The sequence below is a fragment of the Ursus americanus genome, chromosome 6 (genome assembly GCF_024610735.1).
Source record: "Ursus americanus isolate L20-20 chromosome 6, mUrsAme1.1.p, whole genome shotgun sequence".
In the NCBI taxonomy this organism is placed as follows: Eukaryota; Metazoa; Chordata; class Mammalia; order Carnivora; family Ursidae; genus Ursus; species Ursus americanus.
The window spans coordinates 26,910,357-26,929,889 of record NC_142132.1 but is presented as its reverse complement, the minus strand read 5'-3'; the positions used below and the strand labels follow the sequence as shown (position 1 = coordinate 26,929,889).

At 59.4% G+C, this 19,533-nt stretch overlaps 1 protein-coding gene and 1 pseudogene across 2 annotated transcripts; one reads left to right on the top strand and one right to left on the bottom strand.

The window, feature by feature from the left end:
• Nucleotides 1-13,112: 13,112 nt before the first annotated feature.
• Nucleotides 13,113-14,523, top strand: LOC148109775 (uncharacterized; annotated as a pseudogene).
• A 13-nt stretch (nt 14,524-14,536) lies between these two features.
• Nucleotides 14,537-18,669, bottom strand: LBX1 (ladybird homeobox 1). Of its 2 annotated transcripts, XM_045802910.2 has the most exons (3): nt 18,490-18,669; nt 16,813-17,525; nt 14,537-16,109 (listed from the first exon to the last, which is right to left on the bottom strand). In XM_045802910.2, exons 2-3 carry the CDS (start codon nt 17,135-17,137, stop codon nt 15,589-15,591), a joined length of 846 nt encoding a protein of 281 aa, XP_045658866.1. In that variant the 5' UTR covers nt 17,138-17,525; nt 18,490-18,669; the 3' UTR covers nt 14,537-15,588. The 2 variants fall into 2 exon arrangements, with proteins under 2 accessions (XP_045658866.1, XP_045658867.1); XM_045802911.2 differs by lacking the exon at nt 18,490-18,669 and having other exon boundaries at nt 16,813-17,848.
• Nucleotides 18,670-19,533: the final 864 nt, after the last annotated feature.

Sequence of the window (19,533 nt, the reverse complement as noted above, 5' to 3'; positions counted from 1 at the left end):
TTTTAGGGGCGCCTGGGTGGCTCAGTTGGTTATGCGACTGCCTTTGGCTAAGGTCATAATCCCAGGGTCCTGGGATTGAGCCCCGCGTCGGGCTCCCTGCTGGGCAGGGAGCCTGCTTCTGCCTCTCCCTCTGCTGCTCTCCCTGCCTGTGCTCTCCAGCTCTCTCTCTGTCAAATACATGGATAAAATCTTAAAAAAAAAAAAAAAAAAGAATTGTGTCCTTTATAAAACTCCTTTTAAGGACCCTAGGCTCATCTGGTCCTCAGCGCAAACGCTGAGGCAGACGTTACTGTCCCCAACTCACAGATGAGAAAACTCAGTGGGATGAAGTGACTTGCCCAAGTCCCACAACTAGGAAGTTACAGGCTCGAGCCTGGGATAGCTGGTTCCTACTGACAGACAGGCTTAATATCCTCACTTGGCAGCCGATCCAGGAGGAGTGGATAGGAAGGGGACAGCTTTTGCCCTGCTTACAGATTAGTGACCTTAAGAATCTGGGAAGAGGGGCACCTGGGAGGCCCACTCTTGATTTCTTGATTTCAGCTCAGATCAGGATTTCAGGGTCGCTCAGCAGGGAGTCAGCTTGAGACTCTCCCTCTCCTGCTGCCCATCCCCACCCCCCACTGGTGCATGTGCATGCTCTCTCTCAAATAAATAAATAAATAAATAAATAAATAAATAAATCTAAAAACCCCCAAGAATCTGGAAAAGAGGTAAAGAGGGAACAGGCTACTCCATTAAAAGGAAGATTTGCAGGCCCCACTCCCAGGAATTCCAGTGGCTCTGGAGTAAGGTCCTGAAATCTGCATTTTCTCAAGCTCAGATGAGCATAGAGCCCGGCACATCTGCAGCCCCTCCGGAGCCTGCTGCCTCCTCCTTGACCTGTGTGGAGGAGAAGGGGACACGGAGTATTCCAGCTACAAGTGCAAGTGACTCCAAGGACCCCAAGATGTCCACACTTGAAAGAGGTGGAGGCACTGCCCCCTCATGGGAGACTACTGAAGACCTCGAGAGAGGGAAGATGGAAAAGAATGGCAAAGGCCGGAAGACTCCCTTTTGCCTCTTTCCCCATCTAAGGCTTGGGTTAAAGGATTCTCATTTTCTTGGGCTACTGAGAGAAAGTGGAATGTCCCAGTACTGTGGCTCACTCTGATCGGTGTCAGGACGGGAGTCCCATGTTTTGGACGTGGAAGTGGGCAGGAGGGGCCTGGATCCAAGCTCTGAGAGACCTATCCACAATCACAGAGCATCGCCTCAAATGAAAGGTTGTCACCAGATCTCATGTCACAGGGGGAACCTTCAAAGCCCTGTATCTGTCCTGTCACACACACAGGCACACATTGCCCCTCCCCTTCTCTACGGACAATCACAAAATCGAGCTTAAAGACTCAGAGTGACCTTCACGGACTGCCTTGTGCCACATCAGCCTAGTGTTGCTACCCATGCTGATCCTTGCTTCTCCTACTTGTCTAGGGCTGGGAAATGTTCTGCCATGGGAGATCCCAGGAGAGGGTCTCTGGGCCAGAATGTGGCTGTGGTCACGGCCTGGGTGGCAGCCTGGGTCAGCATGAGGGATGGTTTGGTGTATCAGGGAATCAGGCTGAATCAGGCTGTGTCAGGCATTGTGAGCGCCCTCATGGGGGTTCTCTGCCAGGGAGTAGCTGGCTATCACCCAGAAACGGTTGGCACTCTCCTCACCTGACCTTTCCATCTGTAGAATGCTAACGAGGGAATACAGCCGCTCCTGTCAAGCTTAACAATCATACTGTAGAGGAAGAAACTTCTAACTTTCCAGGCATCATGCCAGCTGGGGGGCAGCTGGCCCAGCAGCAGAATAGGAAGAGCTAAGATTGGCACAGAACTAACAGTAGGGGTGGAACTCTGCGGGACTGACTCCTTTCTTCCCTGTGCAAACCCATGAAGACTAGAGAAACCTCTTCTGCCCATCTTGGAAAAGGATATCCTTCCTGAAGGCAGAGGGATAGCTAAGATGACTGCTAGCAGATCAGATCAGGATCAGAGAAGCAGATTCGCTTCTGTTCTGAATTCTGCAGCCTCCCCGCCCCCCGCCCAGCCTGCAGCAGTACCCAATTATGGACAGCAGAGGGAGCTCTTGCCTAACCTTTCCATCGCAGAGGCGGTTGCAAGAACCTCAACTCTTGAGAAAGCCAGGAGGGTTCTGATCATTCGATTCTAGGGTCCCGGTGCCTGCAGAGGAGGGCCGGGCTTGGGTAGGAATAGGGATGAATAGGGGGCTCATAATTTTCCCTTTAGGCGCTCACCTAAAAGAAGGAGTGTTCTCTTGCGATGCCCCAAGGACCCTTCCCCTCCACCAGCAGAGACATGAGGTGGCCCCTTTCTCAGCCCCACCCCACACCCAATTCCTTAAAAGAGCGTTGTCTCCAGCATCTGCGGGTTTCCAGGGAAGCCCCCCGGCCATACGCCCGCTCTTCTTGCCATGGCCTTCTCCTAATGGCTTAGGGCCAGGAAGTGGAGGTGAAGCGTGCTCACGTAGGGGCTTGTGGTGTGAGAGTGGGATTGCCACTCTGATGCCCTGATCTTGGGATCCTCCCTCCAGACCATCCCGGAGGTCCCATTCCTCCCCAGATCCTCACTTTCCGAGTCGTTGAAGGCGTTGGGGTTCCAGGAGGGGTAGTAGAGGAAGAGGTGGGAGGAGGGCGCACGCTGCTGTTGCGCGTCTCTATAAGTGTCGCTAGGTGGCGCTGGAAGCCCGCTTCATAGAGAAGCGTAGGCTTTTTGAAGTGGCTCAGGTGGAGGGGCCTGGCTTGGAGACCCCTCCAGAGATGCAGGAAGGAGCCAGCTGCGGTCCAAGGACCCTCCTCACTGAAACTGGGGGACAGCTCGGGTACTTGGGGGCCTAAGGAGCAGCCATGATTCCCAGGAGGCGTGGAAGGGGCGAGGAGAAGACGGGGCAGAAGGCACTACTCCCATTGGCAAAGACAGAGGAAGGATCCCCCAGACCTTCCCCGGGAGCTGGGAAAGGGTGGAGGATCCTCGGTCTTTTAGTCTGTTGTTGGCCCACCTGCCTCTCTGGATTTGAGTTGTTTTGAGGTCACTGGGAGAAGAATTCGGAATCCGAATTCGACCCAGGAATAAATAATCCAAGAGCATAGCATGCTCATGACTGTGTTTCCACCAGGGTCTAGGGTCTGTGTATGTCATCCTGCGCAGGGCCTTCCAGACTCCACCCCAGGGGACCCGGATGGAGTGGGCTGTAATCTCTGAATCTTGGGCTTCCCTTTCTTTACCGTTCCTTCGGATACCTTCTGCTGACACTGGGAAGTCAGCCCCAAGCTTTGAGAAACGGCCCCCTACGTCCTCAGAGCCCAGGAGGAAAGGGAGAGGGGCTCTAAACAGATCTGACTCAGACCCATAAACCCCGCTCAGAATAAGTCTCTTAGGGACAGCGCCGGGACCATGCGTCCTTCTCTGCACGAGGCCTTACCTGAACTGATCCATCCTGCCCCAATTTGGCTTCTGGCCACCGCCTGCAAATATATTGAGACTCTGATGCCCTAGTCTTGGGATCCTCCCTCCAGACCATCCCGGAGGTCCCATTCCTCCCCAGATCCTCACTTTCCAAGTTCAAATGGAAGCCTGTGTGGAGGGAAGGGAAGACTTGAAGAGACCCAGGGTCCCGCTGTCGGCAGCGCAAGGGTTAATCCTACCCGTGCCGGTCTAGGAAATTGAGGTCCAATGAGGGGCTCTAGAATCTGCCCGAGGCCCGGAAGCACCAAGCACGGTCTGGCTTGGCGAACTGGAGCTCCTCAGTGAGTCCTGGACCCGCCAGTTTACCCTTCTAAAGGGGGGGGTGTTCTTGTTGAAAGGGAGATAGAAATCCAGAATCAGGAGCTCCTGGGTGGCTCAGTCGGTTAAGCGACTGCCTTCGGCTCAGGTCATGATCCCAGTGTCCTGGGATTGAGCCCCGCATCGGGCTCTCTGCTCAGCAGGAAGCCTCCTTCTCCCTCTCCCTCTGCCCCTCCTCCAGCTTGTTCTCTCTCTCTCTCTCTCTCTCTCTCTCTCTCTCACTCTCTATCTCTCAAATAAAAGAAAGAAAGAAAGAGAAAGAAAGAAAAAGAAATCCGGAGTCAGAGACTAAAAGGGGAGAGAACTGGGACAGAGAGGTGTTGCCCCCCCTCCCCCAAGCCCAGCGTCCAAGCCTACCCGCCCAGCTCCATAGGCCTTAGCAGCGTCTTCGTCTTTGGAGGTTGCCAAGCTCCTGGGAGGGGGGTAGGTGGGCTTGAAAGGATGCTAGTTCTCCCTTTGGGGGCTGCAGTGTCCCCTCAACTCCCTAGGCCCTCGACCCCCGCCCCAAAAAGGGCCAGCGTGGCGGGACTCCAGGCTCCGAGGGCTCAGATGCCCGGAGAGTATGGGCCTATGGAGTGGGTGGCCCAGGACAGAATGAATCCAGGGTTGTGGGAGAAATTGGGAGAAGTGGAGAACTGGGTGTCTGCTGCCGCAAAGTGCCCCACCCTTTTCGAAGCTTAGGCGCCACCCGCAGCCGGGGTCTCTGGGGGATTGGTGCCCACCCCTGAGAGTCCCCACCCCCTCCCCGAGGCCCGAGGTATTAGTGCTGCTTGATCGGACCTCATTTCCTGCGAAAATGGAAATATGTCCAGGGTCCTTAATAAAGTGAATGACGAGGCATCAGGTGTAATTGGGCTTCCGGTTGGTGGCTATTTCCTTAAACTGACAGTGGGAAAAATGTAAGTCCACAGCGCTCAGATGTAATTATATGATCAGAAAGAGGTGCAGGAAGGGTTCGCTGAGACCCAGAGACAACCTGAGAAATGGGCACAAATGCTTACCCAGACCAAGAGACCCAGGAACCCCGGACCTCCACACCGACCCCGCATCCAAGCGCACGCCTCCGCAAGCTTCGGCCTCTCCTCCCATCCTGAGACCTGCCCTGGCACTGCTATCGGAAAACAGGGGATCTTTATTTATACGCTGGGGCGGGGGTGGTCTTTTCCTTCCTCTGAGAGAAGGAGTGTCCTCCACGGCAGGGGGTGGCCTGGCTGAGAGTCCCCGGACCCATCTCCCGGATCGCGTGCGCTGGCTGCATATTTCTATGCATAATCCAATTTTCTCCGTGACTATCTAGTTAAACTCTTTAACAACAGCTACATAATTAGAATTTGGATTCCCATTAATTTTCCCTGGGCCTCGAACCATTTGCAGCTCACACTGGTAATTAATGCGATACATCACTAACTTTACCCAGCGCGGGCCAGCCGGGCTCAGGTCGCTCGGCCCGCGCGCCTGGCGCCCCTGCGCCGGGCCCTGACTCGGACCCAGCTTCCGGAGTGGGGGCCGTTTCCCTCCCTCCAAAGCCAAATGCCTCGGCCCGCGCACCCAAAGCCTTCTTTCCAGGAAATCTCACAATTAAAAATATTTATCGGGAGCAGATTTACGTTTCTGGATTTCCAGTCTCGGGGCGTCTGGGTAGGCTATTAAGAGTAATTAGCATCTTTTGCGCATGCAGATTTACTTCACTCATTGCCACATAACTCATCCCTAAAAGCCAGCTCAGGCGAACACAGGCGCCTCCGCCAAAGCCGCTGCCAGAGCTACCGCCCCCGCCTGGGTCTGACTAGGGCTCCCTGGGTCCTGGGCCCCCATTACGCTGCTCTCTCCTAGTTTCTCTGGCCGAGCTGTCCGCTCCAGGCCCTGGAGGCTGCGTGCCAAGCGAAGATTCCCACCCTGGAGATGAATGAAGCAAGGGCCACCTCACGGGGCGGGGGGAAGGTCCAAGCCATGCTCTGCCGGCTGCCCTAGGCCGCGCCGTCTGGACCCGAGGCTTCGCGACCCCGCACCGGGGTGCACGAGCAAAAGGGCGTGTCCGCGTACGCACGCTTTCGTGCACGCGAGTGCACATGCATGTGATTGCTAGTTCGCGTTCCTGAGAGTGAGCGAGGGCGAGCGTGGAAAATGAAGTGATCTCTCTCTCCACCCCCCACACCTCATCGCCCGTCCCCCGCCGTCGCCCCCGCCTTCCCGGGACCGCAGCTCAAATGCCAGTCCTACGCCAATCCGCTAGGGCACTTAAGTTCAGAGGGAGACTCGGGCCCCTACCTTGCCTCGATTTCCCTCGGACAGAGCCGTCCCTACCCAGCCAGAGAGCCTGGAGAGCGCAGCGCCCAGCGGGAGGGAAGCTGGGTGGCCCGATGCCCCGCGGCGTCTGAGCGCAGGTTGCCTAGTGCTGGAGAGCCCGCCAGAGAGAGGCCAGACAGAGCAGGGAGTCACTGAGCAGCGGCTTTTGGGACTGCTGGAGGGCGGCCAGAGACGGTGGGACCAGGCGGCGGTGGAGAATGAGGGGTGGGAGTGGGGGCAGGCAGAGGTACAACGTGGTGGTGGGAGGACCAGAGCCAGGGCGCACGGCTGTGGCTCCCGCGCTCCCGGCCGAAGCACCCACTCCGGCTTCGTTATTAACGCGCTGGGAAGTCCGCGAGCCGCCCAACTTTCTTCCCTTTAATGAGCCTAGAAGAAGAGGCTGCCCTGAAGGGGTTTGTTCATTAAAGATGTAGCTGGAGGAATATTGTCTCATTAATTATCTGGTTTTAATTACACTCCTACCCTTTGAATCCAGAGATGGGAAAATTTGATTCAGTGGCGCCGCCCCCTTTAGCTTAAAGAGTCAGGGCGGCCCGCGGACCTGGAGGGGCTGCGGGGACTGTGTGTGTCAGGGAGGATGTGAGCCGGCATTTGATGTGTGTCCAGCTGCGAATCCCCATGCGAGAGGGCCTCCCTGCCTGGGTGTGTGTGGACGAGGTCTGCCTGTGGATCTGAAAATGTGCGTGTGTCTGAGTGTGCGTGACCACGTGGGCCTAGAAAGGCCTTGTGGACGTGACTTGGGTGCCTATGTGTGCTCCCTGTCTGTGTGCGGTTCTGTGTGTCTGGGTGTACATGTGGGTAGCTGAGTGTGTCTACAGACAGACCCAAGAGCAGGGGTCTAAGTGAACAAGAGTGTGACTGGGTAGCTGTGTTTGCACGTGTCTAAGAGGGTGGCTTCCTGCCCATCAGCTCAAGTGACAGTGTCTGAAGTGTCCAACTGAGTCTCTAGGTCTCTGCTGTGCCTGCATGTGCCCCCCCCCCATCACGGTGTCTATGAGTGTTGGTGGGGGGCGCTGCGTGGCTAGAACATCACAAGAACTGGGACCTCTCCAAGGACATGGCTCGGTTTCCGAGGATCCCCAGAGCTGGGGTGCATTCGGAAACCATGGTCCTTCTGGAAGGGGAGTTATTTAAGGGGGTGCTTGTCCCTGCCTCGCCCCTTGTCAGGCCGGCGCGACGCTAAAGCGGGGGCCGTTTTCCCTTTAAATCGCGGACACTTTGACAGGGGACATTAAGGACCCGGCTGCTCAGGCTGAGCAGATCATAAAACCGGACAGGCAATTTCTGCTCCCGCCAAATAGCCGGGCAAACTCGTTCTGCATCTTTGGTTTTAATGCACTAAACTGGCAGCTAAGCAGGGAGCGAGCAAAAGGGGGGTGGGGAGCCCCCCCACATACACAGGCGCACGCACCGGCACATGAGCAAACACCCCTTCACACCCTCACGCCCAACGCCCCGCCCCCGACCCCCCCACCAGCGGAATTATCAACTAGAATTTGATTAATATGCAAATCGCAGGCAAACAGCTCCATATAATTCTTTCAGTGGAGAGTAATTAATCACCAGTTAAAGCAAATTAATACATATATCAATTTTGTCAGAAACATGCTTAGTTCAATCGCCCGTAAAATTGAAGTTTGAAGTATTAAGAGGCTCTGCAGAAACGCCAGGACTAAAACTTTCAAATTGATCCTATTTAGTAATCAATCAGGCTCTCCCCTCAGGTTAATCTGCCTAATTTTTCATCTCAAATCATACACTTTACTGACACGCCATCTAGCAAACAGTCGATAAAAAGTTAACAAAAATGATAACGACTCCAGCCAGAGCCATTGTGCAGGGCGGTAGGTGGCAGGCAGCTTTGATCGCATTTCTGAGGTGGTTGGGGACTTGGTTTTTTCCTGGGCCACGGGGCTGGGAGCTCCCCCAGACAGCCGGAGCTGTCCTGCCCCACCACCCTGGTCTGCTATTTGCTGCCCTCCACTGCTGTTGGATTCCTCTCAGAACGTCAGAACATTCGCCACAGTTCCCCCAAAGTCGCCTAAACCGGCTAACTCCCTACCCACGCCTGTGATTGCATAGAATGTCTGGAAGCGTGTGCCTCATGTGCTTGTGGTAACTGTGGGCTGCGCCTCTGTCCCTGTGTCTGTATTGTGTGTGTAATGGCGGGGATGGTGTATCTGTCCAACAGCAAGGTTTATCCGTTTATCTGTTGAACTGCGGCGTGTGCTACTGGCCGCCTCTGTTTCAGAGGGTGTGCTGTGCTGTGTGTGACCATGGCTTCTGGGCATGCTGTATGTCTGTGTCATTGTGGGTGTGCACTGGGTTTCTGCGTGGTGGGTCTGTGTCACTCGGTGCCTGACTTGTGTGTGCTTGCATTGTCTCTGAGATGTCTGTGTGACCCTGTGTGCCTGTTGTGTGTGCTCTGGACTGGCCATGCGTGGTGTGCTGTGAGCCCACCTGAGCCTGCCCTTTATCTGTGTGTGGGCACGTGCTCCCACGGGGCTTCAGGCATCCAGATCGATAGGCCCCATCGGAGAAGTCAGGAGAGGGGAGACAGTCCCTATGGAGACCTCGCACTTCACCTGGAGCAGTCTCTGAGAGGCGGGAGGGGTCACCTCTTCCCCGCCCTAGCCCCCATTCCGGCCTCTGTGCAGGGCGGGGGTGGGGGGGGTAAGGAAGGGCAAATGAAAGCCTCCATTTCTTGGTGGAGGGGACTCCCAGGCCCTCTGTGTGTCCCTTCCCACAGACCCCTGGACCCACTGCTTCTGACTCAGGCCCCTGAATTTGGTAGGAGTGGGGGTGCAGACACCCAGTTAAGAACTCCTCTGTCCCATATCATCCGATGCCACTTCCACATGTGATGACAACTTACCTCAAACCTCTATATACACATGCTGATGACTAAATCCACACTGGTCCCATGATAGTCACAGGTAACTAACCTTCCTTCCGCATTGAGTCCACCCCTACTCACCAACAGCTAGCTGCACCCGGCTCTCCGTGGGGAAGGCTGCACTTGCCCACAAGCACAGGCGGACATGCAGCAATCCCTGCACACACACTCACACATAACACAAACCGGATTCCAAAGCGGGCAGGACTCAGTCACCCCCAGCTCTGCTGGCGGCATTGCCAATCCACCAAGCACACATGTGCATATTGCCATGTGTACCCTCCCGTCTGAGCCCCCACGGGGAGGAGGAACTTCCTTTGAGTGAGCTGGGGGAAACTGGGCCTTTAAGGGAGTCTTGGAACTGGTAGAGCCAAAGGTGGGTCTGCAGATTACTCTAGAGACAAAGGTTCAGCCTGGGGCCCAACTTGCGAAGGAAGGGGCGGGCAAGACTGCCTGGCCTTTAGCCAACAGCAAGCAGAGGACAACCCTCACTCCAACCGTGCCTATGTAGTGTTTATTCACTGACCTCAGCTGCCTTCAGAGTAGACCCGTGCCCAGGCCAAGGCTCTTCATCCCACCTTCTGCTCACCCCTTTCATGAGCCCCCTCCCTTCAGGCCATGTGCTCCCCCCCCCCCGCCCCGTTGTAAGTGAAAAATTGAGTAGCCAGCCTAATCAAAGCTGTTTGGAGCTACGATTCTGATTCTGGTCTGGTCATCTGTCTGTAGCTTCAGTTCCACGTCAGTGTTCATTCTCCCGCTTATCTGCTCACACCAGCTCGCTGCACACATCACACACTCCCGGGAATCACTCACCTGCTAGTCACACCCACCCCCAGTGACAGCTTTACTCCTCTCCTCCCCATTGCACAAACTTAGTCACACCTAGTTGCACACACTAGTTTGCAACAATTGGTTACACGAGCACAGCAGCACACCCCCAGTCACCCCCAGCTGCACATGCTCTGTTTCCATCAATCAGCCGCACATGCCCAGTCTCTCAGTTGCACACATTCTCTGACACACTCATTGGCACACCCTATGGATGCCTGCGAAGCTCACCGCGCAACCCCCCCACCCAGCCTCAGGTCTCTCCTAGGATCGGCAACCGATTGGAGGAGAAAAGGTGACTTGGTGATGGCAGCTACGGATTGTGAGTGCAGAGGTGGGGCCCCCGGGAAACTCAGGGTGGTAATTTTCCCTCCAGCATACTGCTCGCCACTCGTGAGCCTGCATCAGGCCTGGGAGCCCCCACCTTCCTTCACTCCAGTCCCGGGGGCCACTCCTTTGGGAGATGGGCCTGTGGACCCACTCGGGCTCAGGCTGCAGCTCCCTCAGGCCTGCTGACTTCTGGCCAAGGGGTCTAGTCCAGCACATGCAGCTTAGGGATGCACCCGTTGCCCATACAACTGAAGCACGCACAGTTCTACATTCCAACCGCTGGCCCCCAGCACCCAGCACCCAGCACACCAGCAGTTTTAGCCACCACTCACATCACCTCGCTGCCAGCACAACGTACTTCTCCGCTGACAACAGCAGCCTCCTACTGCTGGCCCTCCTGACCCCACTTCTCTCACGTTCCAAGCGTCCTGCAGCGGCTCACCCTATCCACTCTGGGCCCCTTACCCAGTCACTCCTCCCTCACTTCCTAGGCTCCCTTATACCCCTTCCCTGGTGTGCGTGTTTGGGGGAAATATCTGTAGTCTCAACACAAGCCACTCTCTGAGCCCCAAGAAAGAGGGGTTGGTTGGGGGGATAGGGAGCAAAGCCAAGGTGCCTCTGGGTTCACGTGGCTGAGGACATGCAGGACGGGGTGAGTGGACTTCCCTGGACCTGGAGGCTCAGAAGGGTGGGGAGGAGGGGGTCCCCGCGGCGACCGGCAGGGGCGGAGGGGAGGCGCACGGCCCCAGCCCGTCCCTTTCAGGGGGGACTCATGCATCAAACTTCAATTTTCCGGACGATTGAATTAGTGATTTTTTTTCTCCTGAACTAAAATACACTTAAGTCTTTGGGATTAATTACCACGTTCTGGTCCCTCAGACTGGAGTATTACTTATCGGAGCTGCGTCTGACACCGGCCCGACACCTCGTAAAATAAGGAACTGCGCCTCCCGGCCTCACCCGGCGCCGCCCGCCCGGCCGGGCCGGGCCGGGGAACGCAGAGTGGGGAGAGCCAAGACCGCCGGCTCGCGCGGTGGGGCCCGGCCCGGCAGCGCGCCGCGGGGTCCCAGGCCGGGAGAGCAGAGACCGCCCGCGTCCTGGAGCTTGGCAAGCCGGGCCGAGGCCCCGGACCAAACAGGGAAGGAAGAGGCAAAGCCGGGCCGTTTCCCCTGCGCGGCCGGGAACCGAAAGTGGGTCTGCCGAGAGGCCAGAGTCCTCAGGAAACCTGCCTGCCACGGCCCCGGGCGGTGAAGAAACTCCGGCCAAAGGGCGGGTGGCCCAGAGGGTCCCGAGCCTTAACGAGTCTCGCCCCGACAATGGGCGCAGGGCCCTCAGCCCCTCACGCCATCCACGCCACATTCACACGTCCACTCACTCGCGGGGAATACCACGGAAGGCGCGCGGCCCGCGCCCTCGGAGCGCACTCAGGCGGTGCCCACCGCACAGAGGCCGCCCCCAAGGCAGGCCGAGTCGGCGGCCGCTAAGAGGCCAGGGGCCGCGCTGGGATTCGAGGGCTTCTCACAGCGCAGGTCCCCGTGGTAGCCCCCCAAGCGCGGCCAAGGCCACCCGAGCGCTCCCGTCAGAGCCAGGAGAGCTGAGGAGAGAGTGGATCGGAGCCCAGGCCTCCCTGACTCCTAGCCCCTCGCTCCCGCCTACAGTCGACCCCTCAGCCCCATCCCACGGCCGCCGCCGCCTCCCTGAGCCAGGGGGCCGGGAAAGTACTCCACGCCGCGGTGCTTGGTCGGACAGAGACTGGCCGAAACGGCCACGCGCGCTGGCAGCCGGGCTCCGGAAGCCCACAGACAGCCTGGCGGAGGCTTCGCATCTAGCAGAGCCGAGGAGACTGATGGGGAACCGGAATTCGCTCCCCAAACTGTGCGGGACCCAACGGGCGGCGCGCTCTCCCCAGGTCTCCTCGGCTCGGCTCGGCCCAGGGCTCGGCGTGCGCCTCTCTCCGCTTCCCACCGACGACCGTCTGGCCCTTCCTTTGCCCGCCCTTCTTTCTGACCTATAGAAACAACGAATTCCTTCTCATCTTTCAAGGCCTGGGTCCAAAGCCACCTCCTCCGGGAAGCCCCCATAACCCCGAGCCCGGAGCCGGCTCTCGGAGTTCTGCGAGGGGCCCCTCGGCCCAGGCCTCCTGATAGCGCCAGGGGGGTGCGACGGGTCTCGTCCGCTAGACTGGGAGCTCCTTGAGGGCAGGAACTGGATCTGATTCGTTCCCATTTCCCCAGCCCCCAGCGCGGCCTGGCGCAGAAAAGACGCACAATAAACATTTGCTGAATGGAATGGATTTTCCCCTTTATTTTATTAATCCTTCCCCTTCCTTCTTTCCTTCTTTCTTTTCCTCCTTCCTTCCTCCCTCGTTATTTTTTATTTCTTGGTTATATTCAATTGTCATGTTTTTCAGGCTCATTAAATCCATTTAGAGACAAAAGAATAAAAGGCAGAAGGGGAAGGAGGGGGAGGAGGGAAGGGGGAGGGGAGGGGAGGGGAGGCCGGAGAAGCAAACAAATAACCCGCTTTAACTAGACGGGCGGATAAATGGCCCCGTTTCTCCTCAGCCCCGATGCGCCTGCTTAGCTGCGCGCCCCGCGGGCGCCGCAGCTCGGGTGGGCTCAGCCCCGGGGCCGCCGCCCCCAGCCCGGAGGGACCCAGCAGGGCCCGGCCCGGGGCCGCGAAGCAGCAAGCGGCCGGAGGTGCCAGGGCCGCTTCATTGGGATTCATGGGCGTGTTGGGCGGGCGGCCCCGGGCTCCGGGCGCGGGGCGGGGGCCGGGCGGGGGCGGGGGTGCGCACGGCGGGCGCAGATGCCCGGGTGACCGCCGCGCCGCGGTCCCCGCGCCGCCTTTGTGCCGGGGAGGCGCGCGCGGGGACCTAATCCATCAAATTGTCTACAAATTGTGAAGAAAATTCAAAAACCATATGGTCGCCAGCGCCGGCGCGCTCTGGGCTGCGGAGGGCCGCGGCCGCGCCCGCACCCGGAGCCGCGGGGGGCTGGGCCCGGCTATTGTCGCCTGTCAGCGGCCGCCCGGGTCCATTCGTCCCGGCCTTCATGGTCCGCGCTCCGAATTACAGACCCATCCATCCTGAGAGAGGGCGATTTATGTCGCCCGGGAGGAACCGGCCGCACGCCCGCCTGGCTGCCCCGCCGCCTCTCCTTTCGTTCTCTCCTCTCTTCTCTCTCTTTTCCATTCTCTTTCCATGCCCTTCTTCTCCGTCTTGGTCTCTCAGTCTCTGCCTCCCTGTGTGAAGCTTTTCCTCTTTCTCTTTCTCCCTCCAACCCCCCCCCCCCGCCGCCCCCGTCTCCGTGGCTCCCGCTCTCTCGCTCTGCTTTTGGAGTGTCTTTCTGTGCTCCTTTTTCTGTTTCTCTCTGTCTCTTAGTTTCCTCCTGGACACGCACGCTCCCGACTCAGGCCCCGGGGCCCCATCGCCTGCCCGAGACCAGATGCGCATTTCTCACATCAATTTTGCGGAGAAAGAGAGCCGAGCGGCCCGGAGGCGGGACCCTCCTTTGGTGACAGCGGCCACTCGCCAGCCCAGCGACAACAAAAGCCCCGAGAGAAACCCGCTCTGTCCGGAAGAGTGAAAGCTGCCTGCGTCCCTGCCCCAGCCGCCCTCGGGGCGCGGCGACCCCAGAGAGTCCTGGGGAGATTGATGTCTCTGCCCCCGGCCGAGTTCGTGGGGCCCAGAATTTGTGAATGTTATCAGAAATTCACCCCAACTCTCAGACGCTTCGGGCTTCCACTTCCCTGTGCCCGTGTATGCAATTCAGCTTGCCCTTGGTGCTTTCGGCCTCATTTTCCTCCCTCCCCCAAGGGCAAGGCCCTCCGGCGGAACCAAAACTTGGGAGCCCTCAGGCGGCACCCTGCTGCCAACTGAGCTATACCTGCGGTACACCGGACGCTTAGCCCGTGTCCCGCAGAGCGCGGGAAGAATGCCCTGGGTGGGGGTGGGATGCGCGAAACGCAGGGCTAGTCCCCTCGCCTACTCACCCTTTCCCCCCAAAATTAATTTTCCATCCGCGACGCCCCCAGTGTATGCACTCTTCCTCCCAGCAATGCACGCCTCACTTTTTACCCGGACCTGGCGAAGCCCGCTTCTCTCGCCCCCACCCCCAATTTGGTAGCTGCCGCGTGTTCCTGGGCGGGAGGCGCCTTCTCTCGCTTTCCCCTCACCCCTTATCCTTGCGCCTGCCCCGAAACTCCTCCAAATCTCCAAGGCCTGAGCAGCCGGCAGCGAGCCGCGGCGAGACTCGGAGCCGGCCTCGGCTTCCCGAAATAGGGCCCACTCATTCAGACACGGTCACTGCCGGTTCTAGTAAAATGGCAAAGACTTTATTTATCGGAGAAAGAGGCCTTGGGTACAGTCCGGGGCGAAGAGGGCAGGGCAGGAGCAGGGAAGGGGCACGCGGGACCCACCCGCATGGAGTCACCCTTGTCTGACCAAGTGGAGCTAGGAGCAAGGCGTTGGAGACTGCGGTCAGACCCAGAGCTGCAGAGGAGGTGGGCGAGGGCTTCGGGTGGCCTCCTCTCAGTCTCTGTCACATGCAAAAAAATTCTAAAAAGAGTAAAAAATAATTCTAGGGCTTTGGGTTCCGTTTTAGTTGGTTGATTGGTTGGATTTCCCCCTGCTTTGTCCTGAAGACCTGGACCCCAGCAGTCAATCCAAGGAAACAGAGAGAGGGCAAGGAGGAATCTTAAAAATAGCGGGAGTGGGCATCGGGAGACAGAAATGCCATCGAAAACGGACTTCTGGGGACGGGGGTAGTGGGAGAGAAAAGATCGATTTGAAACTTGCAAGTCAGGACCCGGCTGTCCCCCTCAGCCCCTTCCCACGCGGGGAAAAGGGGCAGAAGGAAATAAAAGAAGTCAACTGCAATAGGCCTAGGGAGGCGAGGAGGAAAAGGGCCAGTGCATTCGCCACATGCAGAGAAAAATCAAAACAGTCGGGGCGGGCCCCCTCCTCCAGGCCACGGGGTTAAGTGTTCGTTACCCTCGATACTGCCTCGCCCTCAGCAAACCCAGCAGCCTGAGAGCTTTGAAAACATGGAAATCTCCGAGATTTTACAAAATAAAAGAAAGAAAGAAAAAAGTCAGGCTGAGGTGGGAAGAACCCGCTATATAAGTTTAAATATTTATACACGAGCCATACAGAATTGCACGGCGAGGGCTCCCGGGGCGGCGGAGGCCGCGCGCGGCGGCCGGCTCGGCCGGCCAGCCCGGGTTTATTGCTTCGAGAGGGAGGAGGCGGCTGCCGGGAGCTGAGTCCGGGCCAGGGACGGGGGGGGGGGGGAGAAGGCGGGAGTTGCAGAGGAGGTCCCAGCTCCCCTCGGCGGTCCGGGAGGCGGCGGGCGAACCGGCGCTAGGAGCCCGGCGCGGCGGAAGATCCCGGGCGCCGCTCAATCGTCCACGTCGATCTCTTCGTCTTCCTCGTCCTCTGAGCAGTCCTGGCTGCTGGCCGGCTGGTCCGTGAGCGGGGAGGCAGGAGAAAGCTGCAGGGGCCCAGCGCCCGGGGCCTGCGGGGCGCCTGGAGGGAGCGCCGGAGAGCCAGGCCTCGACTTGGCCCTGCCGCAGCCGCCGCCACCGCCGCCCGCGGCCTCCGAGTTCTGCTCGAGTTCGGCCAGCGCCACGATGTCCATCTGCCCGCTGGGGCCCAGTTTCTTGGCGGACTCCACGTCGGCCTTCATCTCCTCCAGGTCCCTCTTGAGCTTGGCGCGCCGATTCTGGAACCAGGTGATGACCTGAGCGTTGGTGAGGCCCAGCTGCTGCGCGATTTGGTCGCGATCGGCGGGGGACAGGTACTTCTGGTAGAGGAAGCGCTTCTCCAGCTCGTAGATCTGGTGGTTGGTGAAGGCTGTTCGCGACTTTCGCCGCTTCTTGGGGGTCTGCCGCTGCCCGAAGATGGTCATCCCGTCGCGGCCTGTGAGGAAACCATAGTATAGGCTTGCGCCGGGGGAGAGGAGACCACACCCCGGTTCGCTCTTTTTCACCCCACCCAGGCCCATCCGGTCTGAGGTCTGCTGTAGTTCCCTTCTCGGATTTGATTCGGCCTCCCCGACTAGGGCAAGCCTCGCCTAAGGCAAACCCCCTTCCCCCCAACTCTTGTCTACCGGAAGTCTCTAGGAAAAATTGTTTTAGTCTCTGCTCCCCACCTAAGAGTTGATTTGAAAGACCCGAGGTCGCTAGAGCACAACGGAGCCAGACAGGGACGCCCTGACTGCTGGGTGAATGTTGGTTCTACACCTCTTCCCAATCACCCAGACTCTATCCCTACCCAAAAAGTCCTAGCTGAAAGGCTCTCTGTTCTCCAACCCAGGAACAGGGCGAGGAGCGCCCAGGCCACTGGGAACGCGAGGGAGCCAAGCAGAGCAGACAAACTGCGGAGATCTTGGGTTCCCGCCACCCCTCCTGGGTCACTCGACACGGGCCTATCCAGAGGTCCCTAGGAAATAGGGTTTGGGTCCTGTCCCACTCGTTTCCACTCCCAGCGGCAGCGGCTTGGGCTGGAGGGCCCTGACGGCAGGCGTGGGAGGAGGTGGGCAGAGGCACAGGGCACAAAGAGTGGGGCACAGGGAGCGGGTAGTGGGGTGCTGGGCGCAGGAGAACCCAGCGGCGGCGCCTACCTTCGGCTGCCTGCAAGACGCTGACCTCCAGCCCCTTAAAGGTCTTGCTGGCGAGCTCCTCCAGCGCGCACAGCGGCGAGGTCTGCGAGAGGAGCGCGCGGCCCGCCAGGGGCAAGCCGCCCGGCGCGTGCTTGTCCGCGGCCGCCAGCAGGTGCGCCGCCCCGCACAGCGAGTAACTTCTCCGCACAGACGGCTTGTTGAGGATGTCCTCGATGCTGAACGGAGTCAGCGGCTTGTTGGAGTTGGCGGGAGGCGGCAGGTGATCCAGAGGGCTGCGCCGCCGCTCTTCCCCCGGCGCCGCCTTGCCATCCTCCTTGGAAGTCATCTCGGCCTCGTTTGGGGGCCCGGCCGGGGCGGCTCGGGCCGCGGGGACCCAGCCCGCGGGCAGCTCGGGCGCCGGGCGGCGCGAGTGGGCGGCAGCGGTGGGCGGGAAGGAGGCCGCGCCGGGCCCGGCTGGGCGCAGGGCCGATTAGCGCAGCGGCAGAGGCGAGCGGAGCCGCACGGGGCCCAGGGAGGAGGGCGCTGACGCGGGCGCCGCCGCCGCCGCCGGGGCTTCCAGCAATCCGGGGCCCAAGCCGGGGAGCGCCGCGCGGGGCTCCAGTTTCGCCAGCCCCGGTGCTATTTAAAGGTGTCAGGTGGCTCCGCGGCGGCTCCTGGCCCCGGGTCCTGGCGGCGGCAGTTGGAAAAGCCGAGGCGAGGGCGCTGATCCCGTACTGCGAGGGGAGGCGGAGAGATGGGGCAATTGACTATTGCTAACAAGTTAGCCTTGATCAAGGAGTAATCAATTATCTGCAACGGCACTTCTCTATTTCTCTCTCCTTTCTCCCTTTCTCCTCTCTCTTCTTTCTCTCTGTTCTCTCTCCTCCTGTTCTCTCTCTCCCTCCCTCTCTCTCTTCTCTCTTCTTTGCTCCCCCCGTCTCTCTCCTTCTCTCCCTCTCCCTCGCCCTCTCTTTCACTCTCTGTCTGTCCAATGCAGGCGGCTCTAAGTTGGGAAGCTCATTAATTAGCGGGCCGGGGGTAGGAGGAGCCGGCTGGAATTAGCCTGCCTAATGCGCCTGTCAGTCCGGGCGCTGCGCCGCACTCGGCCCGAGCTGTTTGTAAATTACATTAGCGGCGCCTTTATTGCACCCGAACCTCGGGCGACTCAAAAGCCGCCGCCCCCACCCCAAACTGCGAGCCTCGCTCCCGGCGCACCCGCCTCCCGCCGGCCTGGCTGCGATGGTAGCGCCGGCCCGGAGGTCTCAGGCTCTCCGACCCGGGATTTGGCGCCCGAGAAGGGCGGCGCGAGCCCAGCCGGAGAGGGACGCGGCCGCTGCGCGGGCCAGGTAAGACCAGGAGCCTGGGTGGTCCCCGCCGCCGCCCTGTGCGGACTTTGCCAAGCTGAGATCAAGGACCCAGCGTCCCTACCCCTCGACCCTCCTGTCGGTCACCCCGGGCCTTGGTCCATGCTCCTGAGGAGAGGGAATCTGCAGTTTCTAGGCTGGCCCGCGGGAGGTCCGTGCGGGTACTGCAGCCCTGGGTGAGGCGACACGGGACAGGGCTGGAGGACCCGAGGGGTTCCGGGAGGGGGTCAGCCGGAGGACTCAGTCTTCCCCAGCCGAGAGGCGGAGGGGGGTGTTATTGGTGGCTCCAGGCACCTCTCTCTCCCCCCGCCTGAGCCTGAAACGACCACCTTACCTCTTCTGGCAGTCTTGCACACTCCTTGGGTCACGGCTCTCCTGGTTGACTGGGGCCACGGGTCCGCCTGGTGACCAGTGCCCGACCCGGCAGCCGGGCCGGTTGCCTGGGCTAACGGGGCCGGCTCGGGGCCTCCCCGCTGAGCTCTGCCCAGGCCCCGGCCGGGGCCCCGCTGCCGGCCCCGCCCAGCCCAGCGCCGGGCTCCAGTACACCGCCCGACTCCAGCTGTTCCGGATGCGGGGCGGGGGCCGGGAGGGGGCCGGGCCACTGCTGGGGCTGCGCTCCCAGGAACCCGCAGGGAAGCCGGGTTCGAGTCCGACTGGGGGCTGGGAACCCTACGGGCCGATTCTGTGTACATCAGGCAAGCGTTTGTGCGCATCGGTATTTTAATGTGTTTACGTTTTTGAATATGTACATTTGTGTGGGGTTCGCAATGTGTATATTTGTGTAAACATATGTAACCTGTGGGTATTTAGGCGTGTTTGAACCCTACCTATGTCTTTCATTCCCCAGAGGCACCCAAAGGGGCTGTACCCCCAGGCTCTTTTTACTCTTGTTTCCCTCTCTTGGTTTGTATGGGGGCATTGGCCCCATCACCTAATTTTCCACAACTGCCCCTGAAAGAAGGAGGGGAGCAAGAGGGGGCTGGTGCCAAGGGAGCTGTTTCTCTCCCCACATACAGCCTCAGCCCTTTTCCTGGCTTTGTTTGTAAACTCCTGGGCAGGCAGTGTGGTCTGGCAGCCCTGCTTAGTCAAGACAAGGGCCCAGAGAAGCCAGTGCAGAGCACTGTGGCCCAGCCTAGAGGTTAGGATGGGGAGAATAGGACCTTTTGGGCTTCTTGGACCCCCTCATACTGCCCCAGAGAGGGAGGAAGCCAAGCTGGGCTGCGGGGCAGGGGATGGGTTCTCGCTCGGGATGCCTCCAGCTCCAGCGTAGGGGCCTCTGCACAGCAGAGATTGGTTTCTTTATCTCCTGTTTAGTGGTTTGTTGGGAACATGGCTTGCAGCTCCCCAGAGAAAAAGGGACAGTGTAGGGAGAATAGAT

What these genes read in the sequence shown, in the direction of transcription:
- LBX1 (XM_045802910.2), bottom strand. Translation starts at nt 17,137, where the DNA reads ATGACTTCCAAGGAGGATGGCAAGGCGGCGCCGGGGGAAGAGCGGCGG. An exon ending in CGTCTTGCAGGCAGCCGAAG is followed by an intron (nt 16,110 to 16,812) that starts GTAGGCGCCGCC and finishes GTTTCCTCACAG; the next exon opens with GCCGCGACGGGATGACCATC.